Below are 27,724 nucleotides of genomic sequence, written 5' to 3' on the forward strand. Positions count from 1 at the left end.
TGGGTCTAGATAAAAACAGTTTAATAGGTGACAAGAGACGTGATGCCAAGTGATGCAAAGGCAACCACTCACCACCTCCCACCAGAAGACCGATGCCCAGCCAGTTTCCAAGCAATATCCACCTTGGAAGACAGCCTCCCCTTATTTGCCTTGTACCTCAGTTTTTATTGCCGAGCACGATGCCATATGGTATGGACTATCCCTTTGGCCACTTCAGGTCAGCTTTCCCAGCTGTGTCCTCTCCCAGCTTCTTGCCCACCCCCAGCCCACTCACTGGGGGCACAGAGTGGGAAAAAGAGACAGCCTTGATGCTGTGCAAGTACTGTTCAGCAATAGCAAAAACACTGGTGCATTATCAACACTGTTTTAGCCACAAATCCAAAGAAGCAGCACCATATGGACTGCTATAAAGTTAACTCCCAGTTAATCCCAGACAGACCCAGTACAGTTGCTATGGTGGACCTATTTGCTCATAAATTCTGAATATAACTGGTACCATTGGAAAAGAGAACAAAATGAAAGAATGAAAATACCGATTTTAAAACGTGGCTTTTCATTTCATGATGTGGTGCATTGTCTCATATATAACTCTCATTGCCTGCCCTCTGTGTATAAGATAAAGAACAGCAGTGGCTGTGACAAGGTAAAAAACTAGCTTTCTGCATTTCCTTTCTTTCTTTTATTGCTCCCTCTTAATTTATTTACAATGGCTGCTTCTCTTCTGTTTCCTACATCCTCATTTTGCTATTTCTCCCTGGTACATTCCCTTCTTCTCCTCATTCTTCATTCTTATGCATTCTGTTCCTCTACTTTTCTTTCCCACTCTTCCTCTTTTCTCCACCTCCTGCCCTATCTCATTTTGGAGGCCTACGTGCCTGTATTTGCCCACTGATTCATGTGGGCAAACCACACCATTTAAAGCTACCCAGAGGCAGCAAGCCAGTAGGCTTCACCACTGCTGTCCTCCAGCGTTGGAGCCAGTGTGTTCCCCTCTGTCCCTGTCACCTGCAGAGGCTGAATGCTCCATTGCTTTGGAGAGCCAGGATTTCTCTAAAACCATCTTCTCAGCTCCCACCCTGGAAATAAGCTTTCAGTATCTTAAAACCAGTATCATAAAACACTTTCCCAGATCCTAAAAGTAATACAAGGTGTAGCCTCTTAGAAAAATATTACCAATGTCTTGGATTCTTCATTTTCTGTGCTATTGTAAACTATGCTGCTTACTAGCATTCACTTTGGCCACGGTTTGTCAAAGTATATAAGCACACGTCTAAGCATCTCACTAATAACCAGGAAAGCATATGTTAAGTGTCTTGTTGAATTGGAGTTTTGATCATCAGTTTTAATGTACTTCAGGGAACAAATTCTTACTGTTAAATCAGCATTATAACAGGGTAGCCCAATGTTAATGCAGTAACTCTCAATGAAAAGGAGGATTTCTTAAGGAAATAGGAATATCATTGACAGTTTGATACAAAATAGCTCAGAAACATGCACAAGGGGTTTTTTGTACTGAGATTGTACCTGAAATAGCAAAGACTAAGAGAATAAGCACAGAGAGGGAAATAATTCGTTTTCTTTCTTCCTTGTGTAATTAGCCACTGGTCTATTCCTGGAAAGGAGCACGAATGTTCAAATGCATTAAAAAAAAAAAAAAATCAAGGAAATAGTGTTTCAATAGCATACATGGTTTGAATGGTTTTTCTATGACACAACCTTGCCGGTCCTCTGCAATCATTGTCAATTGTTGATCAACAACATGACAAGTTCCTACCAGTGTGACCTGCATTGTACTCATCAAAGCAATGGATAAGCTTTGTTGGAATGCTCTTCTTCCCACCTGAGTTCCTTTATTTCACAACTGTAGTGGAGCATACGACTTTGTCCTTCTTAGAGTGAAGTATTAAACGTAGTTCATTTCCCCTATTTGGTCTAGTTGCCACAAGCTGTTTTCTATTGTCCTTCTCAAAGGCTTCTGGGGGAGCTGCCTGACATCAGCAACATGGAGAATCAGGATGGCAGCTCTGTAAATAAACTTTAAAAAGTAGCTAGGCAAGCACATCTGAGGCACATAATTTCTCTCATGAACTTGAAAGGGACAATACAATGATGAGTACTGTTTTTGATGTTTAAAGTAGACAACAGAATTATGTATTTCTTTGGATTCTAGTCCTCACAGTCCACTGACTTGTAGCCTGACTTAAGAGTCAAAAGAGAGACATCAACATGTACCACTTTTAGGAAATTTTAGCTTACAGACCCTAGAACAACACCACAGATTTTCCCTGAACCCTGGTATAGACCAGGTTCATGAATGTTCCTTAGCACTTCTGCAGAGGAACAGAAGATAGTAATTTTGGGGGAAGGAAAGCATAAAGACTCTTCTTATAGCTGCAGTAAGCTGTGCTTTAGCTGCTTTTATCAGAGGTGCAGCTCTGAGTTGACCTGTGCTGAGATGGAGGTGAAACATCTTCTCTTTTGTGCCCCATCCCATATCACTGCCTGCTGCTCCACCTCCCTAAGCATAGAAGTTCATACCCATTGGCAGCAGTGGCACGGGGCACATGTCTAAGCACCCGAGATTGGATGGACTGATAACAGCTTACAGCAGAAGCCAGAAACGCAGTAGGTGAGTGGCAGATTGTATTCCAACAGCTGATGCTGATTCAAAATCCTTCTCCAAACTTTGCAGTAAATGCATTTGAGTATGGCTGTCCAGCGAACTGTACTGCACAACATAGGAGAGCACTTTCTCTGTCTCTGGGTTGGGTTTTGTGCAACGTCCAGCCTGGCTTAGGTGTTTGATCCAAGGAGAGGATTCATGACCATGACTTCTGAATGGCACCTGAGCTGAGAGCTAGGGATCTGTGTCCTTCCTTCGGTTGCTCCTGCCAGCAGGCTTGGTGTGTACTTACTCAGTATCCTGGGAAATTGATATAGCTGATTTAAGGAATGCGTTCTTGGGGTCTGTGTCTCACAATGTGTTCTATAGATAAACCAGGTGCGTAATCTAGGTCTTTGGATTCCACTAGATGACAAGGCACCTGTGAGTTAGTTGATGTTCTTTTCTCTCCTATTCACCTGTACAGTGCAGCATCCTTGCTCCCTCAGCTGCGAGCAACACCATCTGGGAGAACAGTTCCTGCCACAGCTGTTAGGACAGCTGTGTCCTAAGGCATATTCGGAAAGGAGTGCTGCAGCAAAGAGACATACTCATACTGAGGTGGCAAGTTGAGGTGGTTGTCTTGCTTTCAACCCTTTTGATTTTCAGGGTGAGGTGCAATGGCCCGTGGCCGATAAACTGCAGGGAGGGATGCCAACACAGGATTCGGATTACTGTAATCTGTTGCAGACTCCTTCTAGGCCCTGTCTTCCTACCCTTTGTTTGTTTGTGTGCTGGGCACGTTCAAATTTCAGCTGGGAATTCAGTCTGAATCTGAGAGCTGACGCAGCAGGTAACACAGGTAGGGTACATGACACAGTTTCTGGTGCCTGCACGTCTTGGAGCTGCACCTCTCCGGTGGGAAGGGAGGCCTTGAAATAAACACCTGCCATGAGATGCTGTGGCACTCGGCCTGTCAGTGTTGCTTTAAATACTCTATTTATCAGGCCTGGAGTGTCCACCGATGGCTATCCTGCAATCTCAGGGACTGCTAGGACAATCTGCCGTTGTTCACGTAGCTTCTAGGTCCTTCCTTCTGGGAAGTGTCACCTTCCAATGCGGAGCGGTCCTAAGCACGCTGGTATGCGTCTAGATCCAACCTGGGGCCTTCTGCGCGGTGTCGCAGTGCGCGAGTGTGAAGGCACCTCCAGCAGCCCGTTTCTTTCAAATGCTTCGCAAGTGCCAACAGAAAATGTTGGGTTTTGGTTGTGTGGTGTGTTTGGTTTTGGGGTTTTTTTGTGGAAAGAAAACAGCTGTCTATTTTATTTTATTTGAATGGTGGAGTGGATTTTAATTCGGCAAAGACATGTTGGTAAATTGTGAGTGTGTGTAGGTGGGTGTGCCCGTGGGCGTAAGGAGCGTACGGAAGAAGCTGCAGCGTGAGAAAGCGACCAGCAGAAGGTTTTAAAGAAGTACAAGACGAAGCAGGGCTTCTCCGCTCGGCGCGGCGCGACTCTCCCTTTGGCGATGGTTCACGCCACAGCCTTCTCCTGCCGCCCGCCTGGCTCGGCTCGCCCTGTGCCAGCTCGGAATGGAGTTCCTGCCCTCACGGTTCCAGGACCGACACGGTAACACGAAAGTGTTGCCGCTAACACGAAACCAACCAAAATCTTAGCTTGCGAGGCGGGCAGCTCTGCCGTGCGCGCCGCTTATGCCTCCCGCGTTCAGCGCGAGCCGCCGGCCCCCCGCCCGTCGCCGCTGGCGCCCCGGCCGCGGGGCGGCGCCTGCAGTTGCGCGGCGGGAGCGTGCGGGGGCAGCATTGCCCGCGGAATGGCGGCGGCCGCGCGCGGGGGCGGGAGGCAGCGGAACGGCGGCCGCGCGGGCGGGGGGAGGGAAGGGGGAAGGGAGCCAAGCGCGCGCCCCGCGCCTGCGCCGGCGGGAGGGGCTCCGCCGGGGGTACCTCGGCGGCGGCCGGGGCGGCGGCTGGTCCGCGCCCCGCTTTCGGGCAGGTTAAGGAAAAAAAAAAAAGATTAAAAAGAAATCAGGTCAGCACCGGCACCTCGTGTCCGCTGCTGCGTCGGCGACACCTCTGCTCCGAACAGTTAAAAAGGCTTTCAGCGGGATTTTTAACTTGTGGTGCGCTTAACGCTCCTAACGGCTGCCGGGCTCGGGGGAGCAACCAGCCCCCCAGGGAGCCGGTTCAGGGCTGGGCTGCTGAAGACAGCGGTTCGCCGCGGAGCAGCTGTGCAACGTCGGCGAGGTCCGGCTCTGCCGCGTTCAGCCTGGGCCGGGGGCCGCTCTTTGTGCAGCTTCCGTAAAACTCTACATCTCGCCAGTAAAAGAGAGGAGGAATGATGAGAATTATTCCAACACCTTTTGCAGTAGATTGACTTCAAGTTTATTTATAAGGCCTGCTCTGGTAAACTTCGTAAATCTTGGTTCGAGCTACCAGACCATAAAACATGACCTTCCCAAGAAACATTTTGTTGTCAAAGGCGCTTACGTGACTTGGGAGCATAAATTCTACTCAAAGTCAAATGAGAATTATGTTCCCAGTCACTCAGGTGCTTTTGAAAAATGTACATGGAGCGCTTGGGCTTGGTGAAGGCAACAAGATGATATTTCACTACTGGGTCTCACTGTTGAGATGCAAGCCAAACCCAGGTAAAAGCATGGAGGGCTTGCTCACCTTTACCTCAGACCTGTGAAACGCTCAGGTGTTTACAGTTTGTATTTCTAGATATACCTGATGCCAAGGGGCTTAGCTGCGACGCTCAGCTGGTTTTCTGTGCGCCGGCTCACTGATGTTTATGGTCCTTGTCCTAACTTGGACGTTTATGGTGCTTAGACGTGACTGCAAAAGAAGAGCTAATGTGGGGCTTTCCTTCTGTTGAACATACGCTGGACAGTGTAAGTCAGAGGGCACAAAAGAAAAAGAAGAAAGAGGAACACAAAATGGGGGAAAGAAAGATAGGAAGGGGAGAAGAGAGAAACACAGTGGTAACAAAGGAAGGAATAGTTGCCCAAAGACCAAAGCAGGCAAGGTCTGATGACAGAAGAGAAAAAGCAATTTTCTCAGTCCTCCTACCCTATTTGCTGTTCTTAACCCCCTCGCTTCTGTAGAGAGGTAATTTTTTAAAAATATCAGTAATAATTAAATACTACATTATATAATTAATATATATAAAATAATTTAAAACATTGCTTTCTAATTTTGAGGATACAGAGAAAACCATCAAAATATAAGAGTAGCCCCAAACGTCAAAGTTTGCCGGTGCTACGTACTGCTCTGTAGTGCAGAGACAAACGAATCCAGATGCAGTCTGGACGGTTACCCGGCAGCTGTGCTCCAGGCTCCTGGGCCAATCTGTACCTGCAGTAGCATCCCCGTACCATCCTGAAGTCCGCTAGGTAGACCAGAAAGCAAGTGAAAGACTCTCACAGTGTTGTATTTTAAAAAGTCTCTGTAATTCACAGCTGACTCGGGACTCAAAATTATCTACCTCATTAACTAAGGACCTAAAGAGCTTTGGGCATGTTCTTCTTTCCGATGACATACACCAGTTACAGGATACCTCATTGTAGACCCATCACTGCTTACAACAGAATCTTCACAACAATCTAATCCAACCCATTACTGCTGTCCTTATTTTACAGGAGAGAAAAGGTCATAAATATATAACTTATACCCACTGGAAAGTTCAATGCCAGCATCAGAATTTAAGAGTTCTTGTCTCCAAGGACTGTGCTCACATCTCTGAACTCTATTTACACCAGAGAGAGTAGGTTCTTTTTTTATTTGAAATAAGGTGTCTCAAAGTATTATAGAAAAAAAAATCTTTTAAATAGAATATGGCAGTCTAGCCAAACATTTTAAGAGCTATAAATTGCAACAAGTTCTGCAAGAGAAAGGTTTCCATGGTCCAATGCTTTCTGGTAATTTCAGAAAAAAAAAGAATCTGAATAGAAAATCTGACCTTTTCAATAAGAAAATAAACACTTTGACCTGATTCCTTTTGGGGAGGGGGGGGTAGGGGGAATACAACCATGACCAACGAAAGCCCCATTTAAAGTCTTTTATTTTCATTCAAATAGGAAATAAATATAAATTTGAAACCTTGATAGTTGTTGTAAAATGGAATTGAAGGCCTTTGGCCAGCTCTTTTTATCTCTTGAAATCACTTTGTGACACATATCAAAAAGTTTGGCCACCCCTGATATATGTACATATTAGAGTGTGCACTCAGTGTTTGAAATACAGTGTATGAAATTGCTCACAGCACATTAAGAATGCTCAGCAATGTGCAATTTTAGGGTCGCACTTTATGCTGTAAGACACTTGTGCTGTTAGCAATCTTTTTTCTCTCACTAAGCACACATTATTTGAGTTTTCTAGTTGAGCATACACCTAAACGAATTTTTACTTTTTTTAAAGTGGGCCATAAATTATCATCAAAGACTGGGCTCTCAAATCAGCTGTTATTTGAAGACTATCTGCTGCTTCCCAAAGTCCTCTCTCATCCTTACAGCAATATCCTTTATAGCAAAGCATGAATTCAGAGGCTATAAAACCCAATTAAAGGTTTTAGCCAATTGAAAGCCCAATTAAAAAGTCATTACATACAAATTGCACATTGAAGGTAGTGTGTTTTTTTCAAACAAAATTCTGTCCTCTCGCAGGGGTTTTTTGTGACCTTTCTTAACCCCTTATTTTATTTTCCTTTTCAAAGACTTGCAAAGATGACTGCTTTTCATCCATTTCCCCCACCCCAAAATAGTGGTAGCTGCCTCCACTTTGCTACACCCTCCCTTTCACTTCCTCTACAGGGGATTGATCGACCTGTCCTTTAAAAGGGGGAAAAATCAGCTTTGGGGAGCGCCTGTCAAATAAGAAAGTTGCACAGTGATGTGACGCTGTGTGCATGTGTGTGTGTCTATGTGTGAGAGAGAAATCAAATAAAATTCAGAGCTGAAAAAATAATTCACTGTATGTAGCATAGAAGAAAAATCATGATGAAGTCCTGAGCTAACTCACGGAATGCTTTCAGGAATCAGAAAAATGACACTGTCAAAACACAACATTAGTTTTCAGAAGCCTCCAGGCAAAATTTTATTTATTTAAAGTTAGCTCCTATTTTAATAACAAAAAAGTGGCAGCGTATTCTACATCAAAGAAAAAACTTTTCCTAATGTTTCCATTCCTCTTGTGAAGTACCAGAGCTGAAGGAGTGGAGCTGTCTTTCTCTAAATAATTACGTGAGTGGCAGGATCTCAACCTGAGAAAGCTTTTTGTCTGCACTGGGGACTGTAGCGTAAGGAGAATCACATTTGGCTTGCCTAATCTGAGAAGCAGTATGAGATATTCTGACTTTCAGTATTTAAATAGTTAGTTTTAAACAAGATCCGTAACAATGAAAGGCAAGTCCTGAATCAACATCTTGGTACACTATGGTTAGTTCCTTGATGAGGGAGGAGTACAAATGAGAAGCACATTCATGGGCTGTACATCTCCAGTTAAGACCTATTAGCCATATTCCTTTGGCAATGCCCAGGAGAAATGTCCCCTAACAGCAGGATGGCACACAGCTGGTGGCTCCTCTTGCATATTACCCTCATTTCAAGCATCCTCACCTTCAGGTGCCAGACCAAAGCACACTGTTGAGTAGTCAAAGCATTTGCCATTTTTATACCTCGTTGAAAGGATGAGAGATCCGTTTTAAAGTGCACTTTTGGATCTCTTTCCTGGAAACTCTATTTATTCCTTTTTGTTCTTCCTACGATAGTCTTTCATAGTTATAACCAGTAATAGTGAGAAGACAGTCCAGGGTCCATTCCTTCAAAGACATCCTACAAATAAAGAATAATCCCCTTGGGTCCCTAGACCTATTGTTTGCCCTTTTTAGCTTGGCTTCCCCACTGGTTCCTAATAATACCATTCCTTTGGCACTGACTTCTTGTCTGCATTTCCTTTCCATTATTTCATATCATTTAACACCTCCTGCTTTGAACCTTAACAGATCCAGCTCCAGAGCTGTGCAAATTTGGTTCAGCTGCAAAAGGCTCTACATTTGCATGTATCTGGGTCTTGCTGCAGAACGGTTGGGTCTGTGTGGGAGTGGGACTGAACTTCGTTGCAACAAGATAACTCTTACATCTGAGAAATGTATTTCTTCCTTCTGGACTCTTGTTCTTCTATAAGCAACAAAATAAACTGCTCTCAAAGCAGCTACCAAGAAAACCATGGGAATTGGAGAAAGTGAAGCGATACTTGCATGAACTTGCACCCTTAATGCAACGTCACAACTTCTGTCTTGGAGAAACAATGTCTTTCTTGTAAAGTGGGGTTATGGCAACAATACGATGTATCATGGACATTATGGTTATTGAGTACTGTCAACAGCTGTCAGTAGCGGGAGTTGCAGAAGGAGAATGCTGCCTGACGGAGCCCAGAAGAGGGATTTTTCCCTTCTACCATGGCAAAATCTTAAGTGGAACAAAGCTTCTCATGAGGAACAGAAAGGAATAACGCTAGCTGTCTGGTGATGTGGCTTTGAGGCTGAAGGCTCTCTGTGGCAACTGTGCTTCTGCCAAAGCAAATACAGCTACTCAGGGGACTGCGGAGAGCGGAGAAGCTCTTCTCCCAGCACCATAACTGCAGAGACCTGTCTGCGTTCATGCCGCGCGGAGGAAGCCTCCAGTGTGTGTGTGTGGCTGTCCCAGCGATGGCCCAAGCAAATTTTATGCAATGGACTTGTAAAGCACTCTGGGATCATCAGGGATGAATCGTGCTGTAAAATGTATCATTAGTGTTAGTAGATGTATTATAGACTTCTCCTGTGATTTGAGACTGCTGCAGGCAGTGTGCTGGGAGAAAAGCTCTCCAGATTGCGCTCATGCAAATCGGTGTCTGTGATCACATTCATTATGGTTCCCACTACAACATTCCTTTCGCACTCCTGTGTGCTGCTCACTCAGTCTAAACTTTTTGTTATTGCAGGTTGTATAACTACAACACAGCATCTCTTTGCCAACAGCTTTGCAAGGGTGAGAAAACATTATTTCAAAGATACAATTATGGAAATAGAGGCACAAGGAAACTAATGGATATGCTTAAACTTAACCAGGAGAGGGGTGGCACGATCCTAATCTATGCCTGTCGGGGCGCTGAGTTCAGCTTATCTTTTTGTTCTGAAACATTAGTATCTTCAGAACTGGAGATCTGCATAATTTAGAGAAGAACAGGAATTTCTGAAAGCTGGGAGAAGCAAAAGTGAAATCTGACCTATTTTGAGCACATCCTGTTTTTACTGTGGAGAGTTAAGTCTTGTCAACTGGTTTAAATTATGCAAACCGTATTTCAAAATGATTTAGGATTAAACAGTACAATCACAAAATAACAATATAATGGGAAACGGAGGATAAGCAGATGCATCCAAGAAATGGTTTTCAAACATTGCAAATGAAACAGAGGGTTAAGGCAATGACAAAGAGAAAGCTGCCAGTGACATATCCTGTGAGAAGATCCTCAGAACGACCTGACTATTTGGGAATATAGGGGAAAAGCAGACAATGCTCTGAAAATGAGAAAAGTGGAAAAACACAGGCAAAACCTAGCCACAAATTAATCCAACAAAATTCAAAGCCAAGAAATTGTGAGCAGTGAGTCATCAGGAAAAGGGCACTTGCATGTAACATACGGGTTCAGTTCACAGGTACCCAGTCTGTTTTTTAAAATTAAAATTTAAAATATGTCAAAAATATTCAGTGTTCAGATGAAAGTTGAAAAAAAGAAGCTTTCAAGATCTCGAGTCTGTATTTTGAATGTTTGGCTAATACATCAACACAGGCTGGCTTGCCAAAAATATTAAAATACAACTAAAGAGATCATAAATTAGTAAATTGTCAAGTATTCTTAATATGTATTCCCAATGCCAGACATTTATAATAGTAAAAGCAGGTTACTTAAATAACAAGTGCCAGTTAGTACTCAGAAAGCTCAGGACAGTTTTACTTTAACAGACAGAAGAAACTAGGTTTGCTTCAGCAAACCCATCCTGAAAGAAGTAACAAAGATTTAACTTGGATACATGAAAAGTTTCTGTATTTTAGGATTTCAGTGTTCATTTAGAGAACTATTATACCATGCAGCACAAACCTTTTATTAAATCAATGCATTCATTTATTTGAAATAAAAAATTTATTCAGTCACCGTATTTTGATAGACTAGCCTACTGCACATAGACAGGAGATAATGGATTGAACAGGATGTCCTTGAAGGAGAAGAGCTGCTTCAGATCACCTCTTTAATACTCAGGAGACATCCTGCTTCCAATGCCCGTCAGACTTCTGAAGGCTAAGAGGAAAGGTGCACCAATGCTATCTAGTGTAACAAATCAGCTCCTGAATCACGTAACTATAAAGCTCACAGGGAAAAAATTAAATAAGCTCTGCTTAAAATATCTCAATGTCATTTTTGAATCTATTTAGGAAGATCAGCTCTGGTGCCTTTATAGCAGCTTAGCCATGTGCATTGTAAAGGCTCACTGGTACTGTAGCCATCACCGGGTTTTGAAATTAGTAAAACACAGTTATTAAATCAGTTTTGGTCTTGCAGTCCCATTTGGTCTGTTCACTTTAACATGCTTTCAAGCAATTAAAGAAATTGTTATACAGAGATTTTTAAAAGAGGCAGGAGACAAAATTTCACTTGCAGAGATCTATAACAAGACATAGAAAAAGAAGAAAAGACATGTAAGCCATATTCTAACACTTGTTACAGCAGAGAAAAGAAAAATTAAAACCTCACATATTAAAAGACATTTTCCCACCTATTACATAGCCCTTTCATGTTCTGAGTGCTCGAACCCAGATCAGCCAACGTTTTGTGTCATAATATGCACACAAAACACTTTCCTGCAGGCTTAGTAGAAACCAGAGAAACAGAAGAATTCGTGTACATACATATAAAGTCCTCAAAACCACTACCAATATGAATTTATAGTCTCAAGATTAAAACCTGCTGGGGTAAACACTCAGCAAAGCTAGCCGTGAAAAAAAAACCCAACAAACCAAAACCCTGCATCTATAGATTTTGAGTATTAGTTGTCTGTCTTTCCCTCTTTTCACTAAAACACGTGTGTGTGCATGTGCGCACGCCCATCTCTTCACCTCCCATCTTTAGCTGGCACTTTTGTTACAAAGAAAGTGAAAAAGAGCTCTGTGAAACAACTTATTCACAGCAGGACCTAGTAATTATGACAAAAGTACAGCAGCATAAGGCAGATAAAATGGTGTTATGTTATTTCTTTCTATTATAAAAGTCTTAGGTCTTTATATGGGGCAGCACTTTACTCACCTACCTTGCGTATCAATGTTGAACAACTTGCGTTGTTCATAGTTAAACCACTGCGGACCCAGCTTAGTTTTAGTTACACCACTTAGGAGCTGTATGAAGCCTCTCAAGGAGAAAAAGTCAGCAAATTATTCTTTTTTAGCTAATTACAAAGTAAAGTCATTGAAATTCTAGTTATCTCAAAAAAGCAAAATGTTTGCTTCCGAGGGAAGAAAAAAAAAAGATCACATTGCTTTTCAGACCAATGCATTCTGTTACCATTTTTCAGTGCACCTCTACTAGTTTGAGTCAGGAATCTTGCAGGAAAACTTGCAGGAAAAGCTGGTTTCTTTAGGAGCAAATACCCTGCCATCTTAATATATGCAGTACAATGGAAAAGCTAAGACCAACAGGTTTGGGTATCTTCTTTAAACTCGCTATGAAAAGAATGACTGCTACAGGAGACATAGTCAAACATATCATCTGTTTGGCTTCCATATGCATCTATGAAAATTCAAGCTTCATCCTCATCTGTCTGAAAGCATTGTCTCCTCTTCTTCTGTTTCAGTCCAGCTTGTGTCTCTGGTCTGTGGGCACTCCACACTGAGAGAAATAAAATACTGTTTTTTCCAGGGAGAAGTAAGAAAATTATTTAGCCTTCTAAAAGAGTAGAATTCAAATAAACCAGGCATATCCACCTGTTAACAAGTTCTTTTCTGATCCTGGGAAAGAATAAGGATGAAATATGTGTAAGTCTAACCTAAAAATGATACTGAATGCTAATGAACTAACGTATTGCTAACAAATTATTCCCCTTTTTCTTAAGGGATTCCCTTAAGAAATTTAATTTAATACATCCATATTTTTATACACCAGTATAAAACAGCTGTTAGCCTTCCCCCTTCTAAAAATATTTGAATAACTGAAAAAAGTAATTCTTACTAAAGAGGATGGCAGCTCTGCTATATTACTTGATGTAATGGCATGGAACAGTAACATTTAACAGTCTCTATTTTCAAGTATTGATCAGCACAGTACACTGGACATGCAAAGCATCTAACAGAGGAAGATCCTCTTCAGTCACTGGTTTAGTACCAGCTGCTGCCAAGTGCAAATGTGGTAACAGGTAAAAAAAATGAAGTTGGAGTGCTAAGCCCACCTGTGATGGTGAGAGAGACTTCACTGTAAGGTTCAAATTAGACTTCACTGCAAGGTTCAAATTAACAATATATTTGAACTTCACTCACAGGTCCAATAATATATTTGAACTTCACTCACAGGTCCAATACGCCACTATCACAGGTTTTTATGGATACAACGGAGGAATGCATTATTGCAATTCTAAACCACAGGCGCGCTAGATATTAATACCTTAAGAAGAGTGCACTAATCACAACCTTAAAGCATTGTTTCTTTGTATGCTTTATGTCTTAAAGCATACATATGTTTCTTAATCCCTTACCCTCTCTCAGGGAAGGCCTCTCAATCCCTGGGAAGTTACCTTGTAGAGCTTCCTGGCCAAGGGGGGAGAGAATCTCCTAGAGGCCAGCTGTATGGTTGGAAGACGGCCCCATTTCTGCCCAAACCTTACGGTTTTTATCTCCTGATTTGATGGGTGGGGGCAGGACTCCATGAGTGGATAATTTTGTTTAGTCTGGTGGTGTGATGGCCCTTTAGTCTATATTGACACAAAGTTCCCGAATAGCGGTGGAATGGTGCTTAAGGCATTTGTTAAGGGATTATTGAAGGCGCCACTCAGGTGTCGGTTCTCACCATGATGCAGCGTTCAGGCAACCCGGGGCTGAACTGTTTTTGCAGCTCCCCCCAAGTCATCTCCGCATAGATAAGGGTCTGTCAAGGCGAGATGAAGCCGAGTCGATTCACAACTCCCTGCATCTCACCTTTGTGCTCCGAAACCGGCCTAGCTGGGTGATCCCTTACAGTTGGACATCCCTTACACCACCTCTTAGTCACCCCAATGTAAACTTACCGCCATGCAGTTGACTTTTGTGGAGGTATCTCGGTATATGCTGGTGTAAGAGAAGGACAACCGGAGTGCTGGTCATGTGGCTCCAGTGCCCACACACTGGAAAGGAAGCAATGAGAATATATAGATGTAGAACATAGGCAAAGGTTTGATACTCTTTCTTGAAGGTTTAATTTTATAGCCTTTGTCTGAAAATAAGATTTCACTACAGTGTCTTACTGCCTCAAGCTAAGTCCAAAAGGCTTTCTCTCCTATACTGATCTTATATCATGTTACGAGTAAAATACAGTTGCAATCGATAGGAGCTTCACCTATGTGTCCGAACCTGTTTTAATGAAAGCAATGGTAAAACTGCTGTTAATTTTCTGGAGAAGACTGAAGCCCTGGAGAATACTGGTGGCTCTTTCTTTAATAAGAGCTGTCTACCAGATGTAAAGCACGAGGACAACCACTATTGCCTCAGAAAGCAGGATGGCAAATCCTACAGTCTGGCCATCATGTCCATTACTTGTTTTGGTAAAACGTGCATTCTGAGTAATTCTTCCCTGGTACAAGAAAAGGGTTAAAATCGGGCCATAAATAAGGTCTTAATGAGTTGGCTTGAAGTCAGTAAATTCAACATGGAACTGAAAGGAAGCAAGTCTTTAAAACAGTATTGGAGCTATTACCAGAATATATCTAAAATAAGTGAGAAAAAAGCACAATATTTTGAAAAGAAACCTTTATTGTTCATACAAAGATGACTCCGTCACTTATCGTGAGGCATCATTAACAAGCTAAATACGACTTCACTTAAATCATACAATATCGCTTAATGAAAGTATCCAACACAGTTCTGATCAGTTCTTTTCTTTGTTCTTTCCTGGATGGAATGTGTGTTTTAATATCAGCTCATCTCTTTTAAACTGCTAGCTTAGCCAGCATGTTATATGAATAACTTCCTTGCCAGGTAAATCCACCACAGGTACTAAAATCAGAGCTGGGGTCTTCTTGCCCAAATATTTCTCAAGGTGTTCTTGCAGTCCTAAAATAGAAACAAAGCAATTAGTGAATCTTCTTTGTCTTTCTCTCATTTTCTATTGTGTCCTATCTCTTAAAAATGATTTCTAAATACATTTTTGAAAAGTATTGTGGAGTAGCAATTAAAAAAAGGAAGTGGAACGTAACTCTTGAGTTTTCACTTTATATAGAAGGAAGAATCGTCATCTCCCACCTCCTCATCAACTACTTTGAGATTAACTTTACACATTGCCTAAGGCCATAATTCATCAAAACAGTTAAAAGCAAGTTTCTCAACCTTGAGTGGTCTGTTGATTACAGATATAGCAAGCTGAAACTAAGGGCAGGTAGTAAAAATAACTAAAGGCCAGTTGAAATTCATTTTTTTGTCATTTCTGATATTTGGGTGATCAGCACGTAGTTGTCTGTAAATGAAATTCTGGTCTCAAATCCCACTGTGGTGTATCAATCTACTAGATGTTAAAGTGGTCCATTTTTAAAAACATTATGAACATGATTTCCATTTGAAATCAATGGAAGCATGCTGCGTTGAAGATATAATGGAAGAAGTCCAGGGATGGCAACATATATGACTGCATATCTGGAATTATAGAGAGATTCAAACTGCTAAAAATACAGAGTCTGGCTATAAAGAGCTCTAAAGGGACTGGTATGTGTGGCAGAAGTTTGTAAATTTAAAGTCCATTATGGGAACGGAATTAGTAATGGAGAAGATCTAATTAGGAGAATATGGAAGAAAACTAAAGAATGGAAAATTTAAACTTGGCATCAAGACATTTCCCGTCGTTTTGCCGCCTCAGTGGACATGCTAGAAACCCAGCCACACAGAACGCTTAAAGGAGACTACCAAAAATCCTCAAATGACCTTTCAAAAGACAGTTTCTTAATGGTAAGGTATGGCCGGTATGGGTTTTGGTTTCAATAAGTTATTTGTGCGCAGCTTTGCTGATTACAGCAATTCTTTACAACACTAAGCAATCTTGGCTAGAGAGGCTGTAAAGAGGGCAGAACTTGAAGACTGTCAGAGCTTTTTTTTTGTGTCACTGCCTGTGAAGCTGCAAATAGGCAGTTCAGTCAAAGTGTTACTTCATCTAGGATAAAACAGGAATTTTGCTATTGTATTCACTGAAGCCAAAACTCTTCTCCCTTGTTACCTGGCAGCAGTAGAATAAATTAATTTAACAATGGCAATGCTACCTATAAAATATTGCAAAGACAGTACCAGTCTCCTGAAATTCTGCTGACTTCTTTTTTGTTAACATCATTGGCATTAGAGGTGAAAACAGACAGGGGTGAGCCAAAGATCAACATTCACCTCAAAGGTCAAGAGCTTCTTCATGTTGTGTGTAAAAAGGGACTCAGTCTTTGTATTGCAGATATTCAGCAGTGACCCGATAATTAAGCACCAGCTAACATTTTTATTCTTAACTTTGGTTTCAGAAAACTTTATAGCTGTGCTGTCTCAGAAGGCATTAAGTGGAAGTGGGTAAGGGCAAGTCACTTCAAAAATCACACATTTCCTTTTTTTCTCAATTAAAATTGTGAAAATATAATTTCAGTCTTTAGCTTTTTCACAGGCTTAAAAGCTGTGAAAAGTGCTAAGAAATACCATAACAAAACCAGGTATTACTTTCAAAGGGAGAATTTGAAAGTGGGGCTATCTGGAAATATAACTCCATTCTTGTGTTTTCATGAGGTGGCCAAAATAGCGGTCAATATTTACATTTGAACACGCCCTCGTGGACTTAGTTGGCAGCCAGAAAGAGCCATCTTTCAAAAGACCACAACCTTTTCTATTGCAAGTGCAAAATGCTGCAGCAAAGCCTACACACATAGCTGAGATGTGGATGAAAATCTGAGCCATATGCCTCTAAATGTTTTATTATACTTATAAATCAAATAGTTCGATATGAAGCCATTCTACCTTAGATGTGCGTCTTTATACATTTAAAAATTGTGGGTAAAATTCTGCTCATGCAAATTCCCCCTGAAAAGAGACTGGGTCTTCTAAAACAATAAAATTGTACTCTAAGGTTCCACAGAAGACAATGTACAATTAGTAAATCTGTGCCAGACTATGTAATCATAACTGACACAATGCAAAAATTGACAGCTATATATTTTACCTGCTATAAATAAGATACTCTATATCCTCCAATACTAATTGTATATTTTTAATGACAGGACACTAATAAAGACACAATCCTTATCTTTTTCACTCCTGCAAATTATGCTTTTGGATAAATAAGAGCCTCAGTCAAGACTATGAGAGTTTTCTGGAGTATGTAATGCTTTGTTCAAATACACTTAAGATTTAAAAAATTTCTTTACTTTGTATCACTTACAGAAGTGTTTGCTCAGTTGCATGCCATACTTCTAAAAGTTGATCTTAAAAATGAAAACAAGTAAAGGACAGAGGGTTACAGTGAGTGTGGTTACTGGAACTTAAGAGAACTTACTGGAAGTTTAACAGAAGCTATATATGATTGATATCAGTCTTAAGGTTATTTAATCTGCCCTGATACAAAATGTTTATGAAAGTACAAACAAAACCAGCTGATTAGCAAGCAGCAAGTGGTGTGTATGGTGTATGTTTTCATTTCCTGTGACAGTCCGCGTTAATTAATATTACTACATGAAATTTGCTGAAAGCAGGCAGTCTTCATCTGGTAAGATGGATCCCCACTAATCCCAACTGATCAGCAGAAGTTCAGGGCACAGATTCTATATGGAGTTTCTTTCTGCACTGCTATGCATTTTTCTGTTCACCTGGGTACAGCTGAGGGATCTGAACATAACCAAAACTTAAAATGAACAAAAATAATTCAAAGTCTTTCCCTCTCTCACCAAAAATTCTGTCATTACAATCTATTTCTGCCATTCCTCTGTAAGGACCGGATACCAAGATCAGTAGTTTGATGATCTCTCGCACACTGCCCTATATGCTCTTCCATATAACATGGCACAATCTAACACTGTAAGCTATTGTTTTTAAAGGTGCTTTTCACACTAAGAGATAAAACAATGTGCCGGGAGCCCCTGAAGGGTCATTCCAAATGATTAGGAAGATGATTTTTACATCTGTGCTGTCATTGCCTTCAGCAGAATTTAGGCAGCAGGTGAGGCCGCAGAATCTACTTATGTTTCCAAAATCAGGTCTCCATTATTGCTGCCGTAGTCTTGCTTCACTGGATATTTGCAGGGGAGGAGTAATCTAATAGCTCATATTGAAAAGGAAAATGGTAACAAAAAGGAAGATCACATTTAGCCCAGTACATAAAAAATCACTTTCATATTACAACTACTATCTTTCCTTCACTTTTTAACCAAAAGATATTGTTACATTGCTTAGAGCAGGTTTTTAAATCCCTGAGCTAATAAAGCTCCATTGCTTCAGCTGCGGAGATCTGACACGCGGCATGTACTTGAAAAGATGCGTCACAGGGGATCAGGTTCCTAACAGTTGACTAAGAGTTCCAGTCCCAAAAGATGTGCCCCTGGTGTGCAGAACACTTAACCCTTCGACCAGTACCAACATGACTATTCACAAATTATTGATGTCCCTAAATCCCTGGCAGATTGCAGACAGTTCTTGTCTCCCTTGAAGCCAAAGCATATGGTCACTAATGAGATGGATTAAAAAATACATATACACATTCAGGGCTTTGCCACATGAATGTAAAGCCACAGAAATGGTAGAAGGTGATTGAACTGGACGGAACACTGTTAAATACATGATTAGCCTCTTGTTATGGATCATTTCCATTGATCTATATACAGTTTCACAGCATAGTTTAATTAAAGCTGTCTGGAACAAGCCTCTGCCTTGAATGATCAGGCAGTGCAATGAAAAGGTGAAACACGAGGAACTGGAGGTCTTCCCCTCCCTTTCTTACGCATCCAGCTGACTTTCTCTGTGGTTTACAAGCGTAGCAAGGAAGGAAAATGTGCTTTTAGAAAATTATCTGTTTTTACAAGTTCAGGGTTTTTCCCACACTTTTACTTAAGATAACATAAAATGACATAGTGGAATATAAGATTTTAAAACAAAACCTGTACAATTTATTTGCTTCATTTTAATTAATACCTTTCTGTCCAAAATAAAATCAAGCATAGTAAACAAAAATATACCGTTGAAATATAAAAGCAAGTCACTTTGCAAAATATGATTTTGTGCTGATTTTTTGCTGCAGCTGTGAAGATTTTAAATTACAGTAATGTGGACATATTGCACAGTCCAATACTTGGCTTTTCATATAGTGTTCTTTACTATTCGTGATGACATTATTTCATGATGGTCATCTCCCTGATAAGCGACCAGGTTTTCAAAATTGCTCTGCCCACAGAAAAAATGGAGGCAATATCTTGCAAATAATTGTGGTTCCATTTTGAAAACATATCAGCTAGATCTTCAAAATTACTAAGACCTTACCAGTTCCAGGGCAAACTGGCCAATGTTACTAAATGCTTTTATAAATTACTTCCAAAATGATAAAATTTGAAGTCAGTCTTGATTTTTTTTCAAGTGGGAAACATTCATATACACAAAAAGGAAAATCAACAATAACTAAACTTAGGAGGATGGAAACAGAACTTGCTTTGGAAGCCAACCAGTCCTGATTATTTAGCCTGGTTATTGTACCAATTTCCCTTGGTCCTTCTGGTTTTGACTGAGTTACAGTCTGTCTTTGCCTACTTATTTATAATATCTGGATAGTGATGACTTGCATACATCTAATGATGGTCAGGGTGTAATTGAGTTTTGTTAAGGACCGCTGAAAAGGGGAGTTCTGTGGCACTTTTTGTCAGACCAGATTAGGCACAGCTCTAGAGGTGATACAAGCGCCTTCATGCAATACTGATGATGCGCTTCAATTACTCTGGCCTGGGATATTTATCTGAATACAAGTTAAGCAGCTTCTTTGAATTGCAAGGCAAGTCTGTTGCCATGATAATATGAGACTAATGACCAATATGTATTTGGATAAGGCTCTGAAACTGCTTTAAACCTGTGATTACCTAAGCCACTCTTTGCAACTATGACAATAAAAGAATTTGTGTTCTTTGCTGCATAACTTTCAAAATCTAAATCTTTTAAATCTAAATTCTGTGTTGTGAAAATTTCTTAAGTTGTGTCTAGATTTCTGTCCTTTCAAAGTCAACAATTGATGAATGAGCTTTCCTGTTGCACGGTAAATACATAATGACATTTGTTTAAAAAAATTAAAAAGTAACTGGCATAATTTAGACTTCAAAAAAACCCCAAATTTACTGCTTCAGGCTTATTTGTAAAGTACACATACCCCAAAATTAAAAAAGAAGAAATTACAGAGGGAATTGAAGTTGCATTTGGAACTCAGGTCTCTACAAACACATGCCTGTTCAGATGCCAAAACAGCCACTCAGATCTGCACAAGTCTGTATTTGCAAACAATTCTTTCATAAAAATCTATCTTCAAGGATTCGTCACATTTCATTCCAGTTTGTCTTGCATTTATGGACCCATCTATACCAAAGGGCTTCTTGCACCACACTGGTTTTAGTTGTAACAATGAAAATGCCTTTTTCAAGCAATCACATAACAGATGAAAATACAGCCTGGGCTGGAACCACTAAAGTCAATGTTAGCCATTCTCTTTCAGTTTGTCCCTAACACCAAAGAACCATTTCAGATGATTGCAACCTCTTCTGTGAAGGATATGTTTATTAGGATCCAGACTGATAGGACTCTGTCATTTTGGTCACAAAATATTTTGAGCTGTAGGCACAGATACACACAAAACAGGGTAACACTTCACCCCGCAGACCACTCACCAAATGAAATCATAGAATGGTTTGGGTTGGAAGGGACCTTTAAAGGTCATCTAGTCCAACCCTCCCTGTAATAAGCAGGGACATCTTCAACTAAATGAGGTTGCTCAGAGCCCCATCCAACCTGACCTTGAATGTTTCCAGGAATGGGGCATCTATCACCTCTCTGGGCAACCTGTGCTAGTGTTTCACCACTCTCATCATAAAAAATTTCTTCCTTATCCAGGTGGATCCAATCTGAATCCATCCTTTCTTAGTTTAAAACCATTACCCCTTGTCCTATCACAACAGGCCCTCCTAAAAAGTCTGTCCTCATCGTTCTTATAAGCCCCCTTTAAGTACTGGAAGGCTGTAATAAGGTCTCCCTGGAGCCTTCTCTTCTCCAGGATGAACAACCCCAACTCTCTCCACCTATCTTCATAAGAGAGGTGTTCCAGCCCCCTGACCTCATTTTTGTGGCCTCCTCTGGACCTGCTCCAACAGGTCCATGTCTTTCCTGTACTGAGATAAAAATCTGCTGTAAAGGGGAGACTACAGCTTTATTATATTTTACTATTAGTCCTGTTTGTGCAGTGAACTTGTCCCTTTGGAATCTATACCGAACCCCAAAAAACAGTTCTTGCAATGTTTTTTACACAGTGAAAACATAATGAAAGTTGCTGTAGACTTGGATGGGTACCCACAGGAGTCAGACCAACTCCTTCTACAGCTGAGCAGAGGAAGAGGAAGAAGAGGAAAATGAGCTATGCTTCCCTGCGTGCCTTACTGATAACTCCTGCTCTCGGAATTAGTGAGGAGAAGTTGCGAGTGTGCAAGGTAGCAGCCACGGACCTTACTGTTCATGGCAGACACAAGAAAGATGAGCGATTGGCTTATCTTAATCCAAACTAGTTAGTCAGTGAGGATGCCTGAGCTCTGCACCACCAGCAGCCAGAGGAGAGGGACAGCTGGCCTCAAATGACCAGCTCTGAAAGAATCCAGAATTTGCCTCTTCCCCTCCCAGCCTCACCAACCTCTCTGCTCTTCCTCTGCTTCAACAGGGGGGAGTGGGAAGGTAGGAGGGCTCACTCATAATCAGAGAGGGCATTAACATTTACAGGAACCTCACTTTTCTAGAGCTGAGTCACTTGGCTGAGTAACTATGGAAGTTCTTTTAGACTGTAGCTAATGCTTTTTTTTTAGCATCTGAAAGAAAATTAGTAGACAAAACAGTTATTTTTAGTGCTGGTTTGATTGTGGGCCTGTCAGCCTTGGCAATGCATCTCTTTTATCAAGCTGCCACGATACCTTGTTTTGTTTTCAGAGCAAAGTTTGATTAAAGACCAATTTCAGAAAAGTTACTCACTGTGGGCGTTAATTAGAGCTTTCTGGACTCTGCAGGGTTTAGCTTATGATCCGTTTCACTTACTAAACCCTGTAATTCAAGTTACATGAAGATGGGAATGAACCAGCCCCTTTTTATTCTCCTGAAGGCTTCTGTTTAACTCAGTCATGGAAGAAACTCTCTCCTTTCCTTCCCTAATATGGAATTTGAATTTCTGGCCTTCTCTAAACAAAATTAAAAATAATACTTCACATCTATAAAGACTTTTCAAACTAATGAACCGAGACACATCCTTGGAGCTTCAGAATGGGGTAAGTAAACTTTAGGAAGCTTTTGCTTCTAAATAATGTTTTCAATTGTGCCCAAGTACACTGTACATCTTAGGAAAACCAGGTAAACATCTATTTCCCTTCCTCTGCATTTTTCTGGGAGTGGAGTATTGTCATTCTGTAAGAGAAGGTCCCTGGCATTCCCCTCCTCCCCTCTTATTAGCAGATGAGAAAAGCCCTTTGCCTTTCTGCAAGGAAAAGGCCAGCTACTAGCTCAAAAATCTTAAAAAGGTCGTTGATAAAAAAAGACTTAGTAGTACTGGCAGGTAATAAAGTAGCATATTGAAGCAGAATTTATAACATGATATAGTTAAAATTAGGAACTATGTAATAAAATGAATTAAATGAAAATGCCATTGGGGTACTATGCAAATACAAGCAGACAAAAAAAACCAGCCCAAAACAAAACCTGATACATTGGATATTGAAACCACATACTGAAGAGAACAAACCTGTGAAGAAGAAGATGACCTAAAATGGTTCATCTCTCTTCCAGCAGACAGCCTGCACAGGAGAACTGAGGCTGGATGAGGTAAGATATTCAAGCAGAGTTCATGGATGCTATGATCTTAAAACATCCTCTGCCAAGTACACATTCTCTCCTGAACTTCCTCCCAAATTTTGAAACCTAAACTTCAGCTTAGTTTGAAGGCTGATATGGACTCTTCCTAAAGCTCTACAGTGTGACAGGCACCAGGGATGCTGAGGAGGTAAGCAAATCAGGCAATCATAATCATCAAATGAGGCTTTATACTGTTAGTTATAACAATTACAATTTCAATCTCAAATGCCATCCCTAAGACAATTATACGCCACCTAACCCCCTCTGGATATACAGAGGTTACCTTCCACAGTATGTTATCACGCGTATCAATAGCAAGTTGCAGAAGGAAATGTGACTCTCTTAAAGATAAACAAATGTTGCTGAGCTCCTCTGCACATTAGTTATGGCTGTGTCTCAGTAGAAAGAATTAAGATTTAGCTTCCATAGTAATTCTTTCAAGCTGCCAGCTATAGTTTAGAAAATAGCAGAGCATGAAAACTCGTTGCTTTGTGTTTTCCAGTGTTCTGTTTTTAGCCATGTCCTATATACAGGTTGAGAATCGGCCTATAAAAGGTTATAAATGTACACTTTTGTTTAAAATGTCATTAACCTTCTGCACTAAATAAAGAAACATGTAAGCATGCCCTTCCAGTACTCACAGTGAGGTCTAAATATAATTTCAAAGAGAACAGAGAACTGAACTATCTGAGTACAAGCTCTCAGGGAAGAGCTTTTGCTTTTTCTAAAACCGTGACAGAGTGCAAAGATCATGAGCCTGTTTTCCCTGAGTGCTATCTTTCAACCTTGTAACGACCCAGTCTTTTTACAGGGTGGATGGTTATTGAACTTGTATGCCAGCTGTGTTCAGAATCTCTGGGGAGGATGGGCTGTAATGACACCAAGCAGGGATGATTTACGAATGGAGACAGATTATTACAAACATACGAAACAGTATTTTTCAAGAGGCATCTAAGAATATACTTCACCGTATGTGTACGCACTTGTTTGCTCATATAGTCATCTGAAAGTGCCTATGCGCACAGAAAAAAACGCAGGATTCACTAGAGGCTCACATACGTGTTTTTTGTTGTATGCAAAATGAGGTAAATGTGCACTTTCTCGATTTTTCTTTTCCAGATTAATTGAAAACTTGGTGTGAAAATGATCAACTGCAACAGCACCTGTGCAGTAATTATGAAACTTGCTTTTTCACCTTTAGGTCACATTACAGCTACTGACTCTTGGCCCATAGTCCAAGAGCACGAGATGGCACAGATTTGCAAGCTGTAGGACAGTTGGTCGCTGTGCCCTCCAGGTAGGTTTGGGGACACTGGTGGGGCAGTGTGTGTGGGAAGCTCGGCTGTGCCTGTTGGTAATTCAAGAACTTTATCTCCAGGGCCTGCCAATCTGGCACCTTTCACAAGTGTTAAATTCACTTAAGTGTATTTTTAAGAAGCTGTCATCAGACATACTGAAGCAAATATGTCCTTTAGTGGTTACACATGGACCTGGTTGTAACAATGTTTGTTAAGTGCTTTGACATCCCCAGATGAGGTTTGGTACAGCTTCCACATTTGTTCGCTTATTCAAGTGTGTAAAATAGTCTCTGAAACTGATGGGTTTAAGAAATATCTTGTTGGACACAGTGCATCCAAAAGGCCTGACCATGAAGAGATGTTTATACAACTAGTGGACACCGCATACATCTGCTGGTGGGAGAATTTAGTCTACAAATAATAGAAAAGGTTTCAAAATGACTGTGGTAAGCATCTTTAGATCAGGTATGGAGAAGATCACATATATATCACTTGCTCTATATCAAGTTAAGCTGTGATCATTTAAAATAATCCTGGTGGAATAAGCATTTTCAGTTTCTAGATCAGATTCTCAACTGCTGCAAATTGTAGCTATGCTAATTTACACCTGCTGAGGAGCTTGCACACTACATTACATATTTATATATAGTATCATGTGCAAACTAATGAAGTTATTTCTAGATGATTACCATTTTAAAGAGCCATCCGAAACTTTAAATCAATCTGCTGCACTAATGTAAACAACTTATCGTAACAAAACCAGATAAAAGTGCACCAAACGTTAAATAAATTATTGGGTTGATGAAGATCATTCATATTGATCCAGGACTGGCTTCACAGAACAGTTTAATCAAAGCTGCCTGGAAGAGGTAACAAAGAGTTGTCGTGGCATTCACTGCCTTTTGTCTTGAGGTCACTGATCTAATCTTAGAGTGAGTCTACAAATAACTAAAATTTCATTACTACTGCATCTGACAACTTATGCTGAATTAGGTGGGTAAAAAGAAGGGTAGATCAGTATTTAGAGGTGGAACAAAAACCAGCTTATGTTTTAATGGGGCAATTGTGCTGCTGGAGGTTGCTGATGGTCCGCACAGCAGTCTGTGGGCTCTTGGTAGCCACACAACTACCTCCCCTTGATCTGGCAGATTTACATTAATTGGATTTTTATCCTGTATGGCACAGACCCAAGATATCTGTACCCTCTTATTCCCTACAGTCAAGGAAGAAAAGGAGAGAGATGAAAGTCTTTTGTTCCTCTTCATGGCCTCCAAGGATGACAAATAAATCTCAGTGCTATTGCTTCCTGTGTAATGTGAGCTCATAGTTTGTTACAGATTTGGGAATAGGAGACTGGGAGCGTCATTCAACTGTGTCAAGCGACAGCAAAATGAAAGAAAAAGGGTCTGAAACTTGGCCACATAGTGATGTGAGCTGCAAGTCATTTTTGCTCTAACTTGAAGCTATTAACAGCATAATTTATAAAAGCCTTCAGCAAGCCTTACGTGTCATTTTATCAAGAACTGAATAAACACTAAAAAACAGACAAGCTCTACCACAAAGAGCTTACCATCAATACAAAAAAATAGAGAGCTGAAAAAGGAAAGTAGGACAGGTAGCAAACTGAGTCACAGAAAACTGCTAAAATAACATGATTTGTTAAAGTAATTTGTGGAAAAGCCAACAACAGACCTCAAATTCTGGCCTACCGCACAACTTTTCTTCCTCTTGAGAGCACACCACAGTGAGCACACCTAAGAACAACAATACAGTGGCCAAGAACTGAATTTTCCTTTTGCTCGCACTGCATTTGGAACTGAAACTTAAAACGACAGTCCCAGAAGAGCCCTGCTGCACATGTTCCACTTGCTCTGTTGTCAAACAGCTTCACTGCTCAAGGGTGAGCCCTGCCATTCTTCCACCATCAACAGCTGGGGTGGTTTACAGGACATTTGAAAGTTACCCGTGGGCTCTACGCCAAAATAACATGTCATATCCGTCAAGGGGCTATACACCCAACTGTCTTACGATTGCTTGATAAACATTATTACATATTTTATACCACAGGGTATCACAAAAGGCTGCAGCAAAGTTAAATTACTACACAAATATATATACAAAAAAAAAAGACAACTGTTTCTTCACCAAAATACATGGGCATAAGCACCTGTTTTTGAAAAAAACTTCTGGAGAAAGCCTTTTAGAATTATACAAACTGCACTGCCTCCCGTAACTCTCGTACGTTTTGTGATGTATAGCCACATGGGTGACAGGCGCAGCACACAGCATAGCCCAGCAGTGCCTGGGAAAGCTGCCTGGATTTGGCCTGTTGCTTAGGGGTTCCAGGTCCCCCCAGGTGGGCCAGTTCCCAGACCCCCCAGGTGGGCCAGCAGCCACAGGCGGCCAGTCAGTCAGGAGCATCGACGGTTCCTCTGCTTGAACTACGGTCTCTTCCGACAGGAATTTCTAGTCCTGGAGCCTTAAGCCACATCTCCACCAAACCTACGTTAGCTCAAAGAGACACTGGATTAATGAACTTGAAAATGCTCAGAAGGAAAACAGTTGCGATGCTTTAACCACTTTTAAGAAACATGACGTGCGAGCGATGGAAGGGTGACCTTTTTCTCTCCCAGAAACAGAAGGCCGACCTATAAGTCAGAGCGAAACATGCTTTTGATTTATCCTTGTGCCTCCTGTTTTAAAGATGTGATCTGCGGTACGAGATCTGGTTCTAACAATGTTGCAGTACTGCTAGAGGGAAATGAATTGTTCAAGAAGACATGTCAGTTTTAAAGCAAAGCAAAGATGCTCACGCAGGCCTCTCTCTGGTCAACACTGATACTTTGTGCCGTGGGCCTTAACTTGTCGGGGAGTATCATACCCGCTGCACTGCGGAACGCGGCAGCGAGAAGGACAGGCTACAGAAAGCCACCAACATCTGTTCACAGAGAGCCGCTCTTCTCCTGGAGCACCATCGCCAGAGCGGTCTCACCAGTGTTTTCTACGATACATTAGCTGAATGAGTAGGCATTTTTTTTAGTAAAAGGCTTCTCTTTCAAGGTATATTTCAATTACACGACTGTTTGGAAGACTCGTTAGAATCAGGCCATCATCTTTTTTTCTCTTTTGCAGAAAGCACATGTAGGTGGAAAGGAAGGCAACAAACTATGCTCAGCCTAGCTGAACTTCCGCCAAATCACTTTGCAGGGCAAAGAAAACTCATCTGCAACCTTTCTGCCAAAAGAACACTTAGGGTCATTAAAGACAGAAAATTCTGGTAAGACAAAAAGGTGAAACATGAAGATGTGATAATCATCATCATCATCATCATCATCCTCCTCCAATCAGTTTCATTTCTGACTAACCAAGAGCAAAGAGGCAGAAGAAGCTAAAACTAAGTGGATCTTATAATGTATAGTCAGAACTTCATGCTAAATATATGTGTCCTTCTGCAGATGTT

The 27,724-nt window shown here is 41.0% G+C and overlaps 1 protein-coding gene across 2 annotated transcripts in view; it reads right to left on the reverse strand.

Annotated features, from left to right (window-relative positions):
* Positions 1–14,828: 14,828 nt before the first annotated feature.
* The window catches only part of DPH6 (diphthamine biosynthesis 6), a gene marked incomplete at both ends in the record, with an annotated part of 215,730 nt that continues 202,834 nt past the window's right edge, over positions 14,829–27,724 (reverse strand). For both annotated transcript variants that reach the window (XM_082000737.1, XM_082000736.1), the window contains one exon: positions 14,829–14,944. In XM_082000737.1, the coding sequence (XP_081856863.1) occupies positions 14,829–14,944 (116 nt within the window). The remainder of the gene's footprint in view (positions 14,945–27,724) is intronic.

This window comes from Phaethon aethereus, assembly GCF_964289735.1.
Source record: "Phaethon aethereus genome assembly, chromosome: 5".
In the NCBI taxonomy this organism is placed as follows: Eukaryota; Metazoa; Chordata; class Aves; order Phaethontiformes; family Phaethontidae; genus Phaethon; species Phaethon aethereus.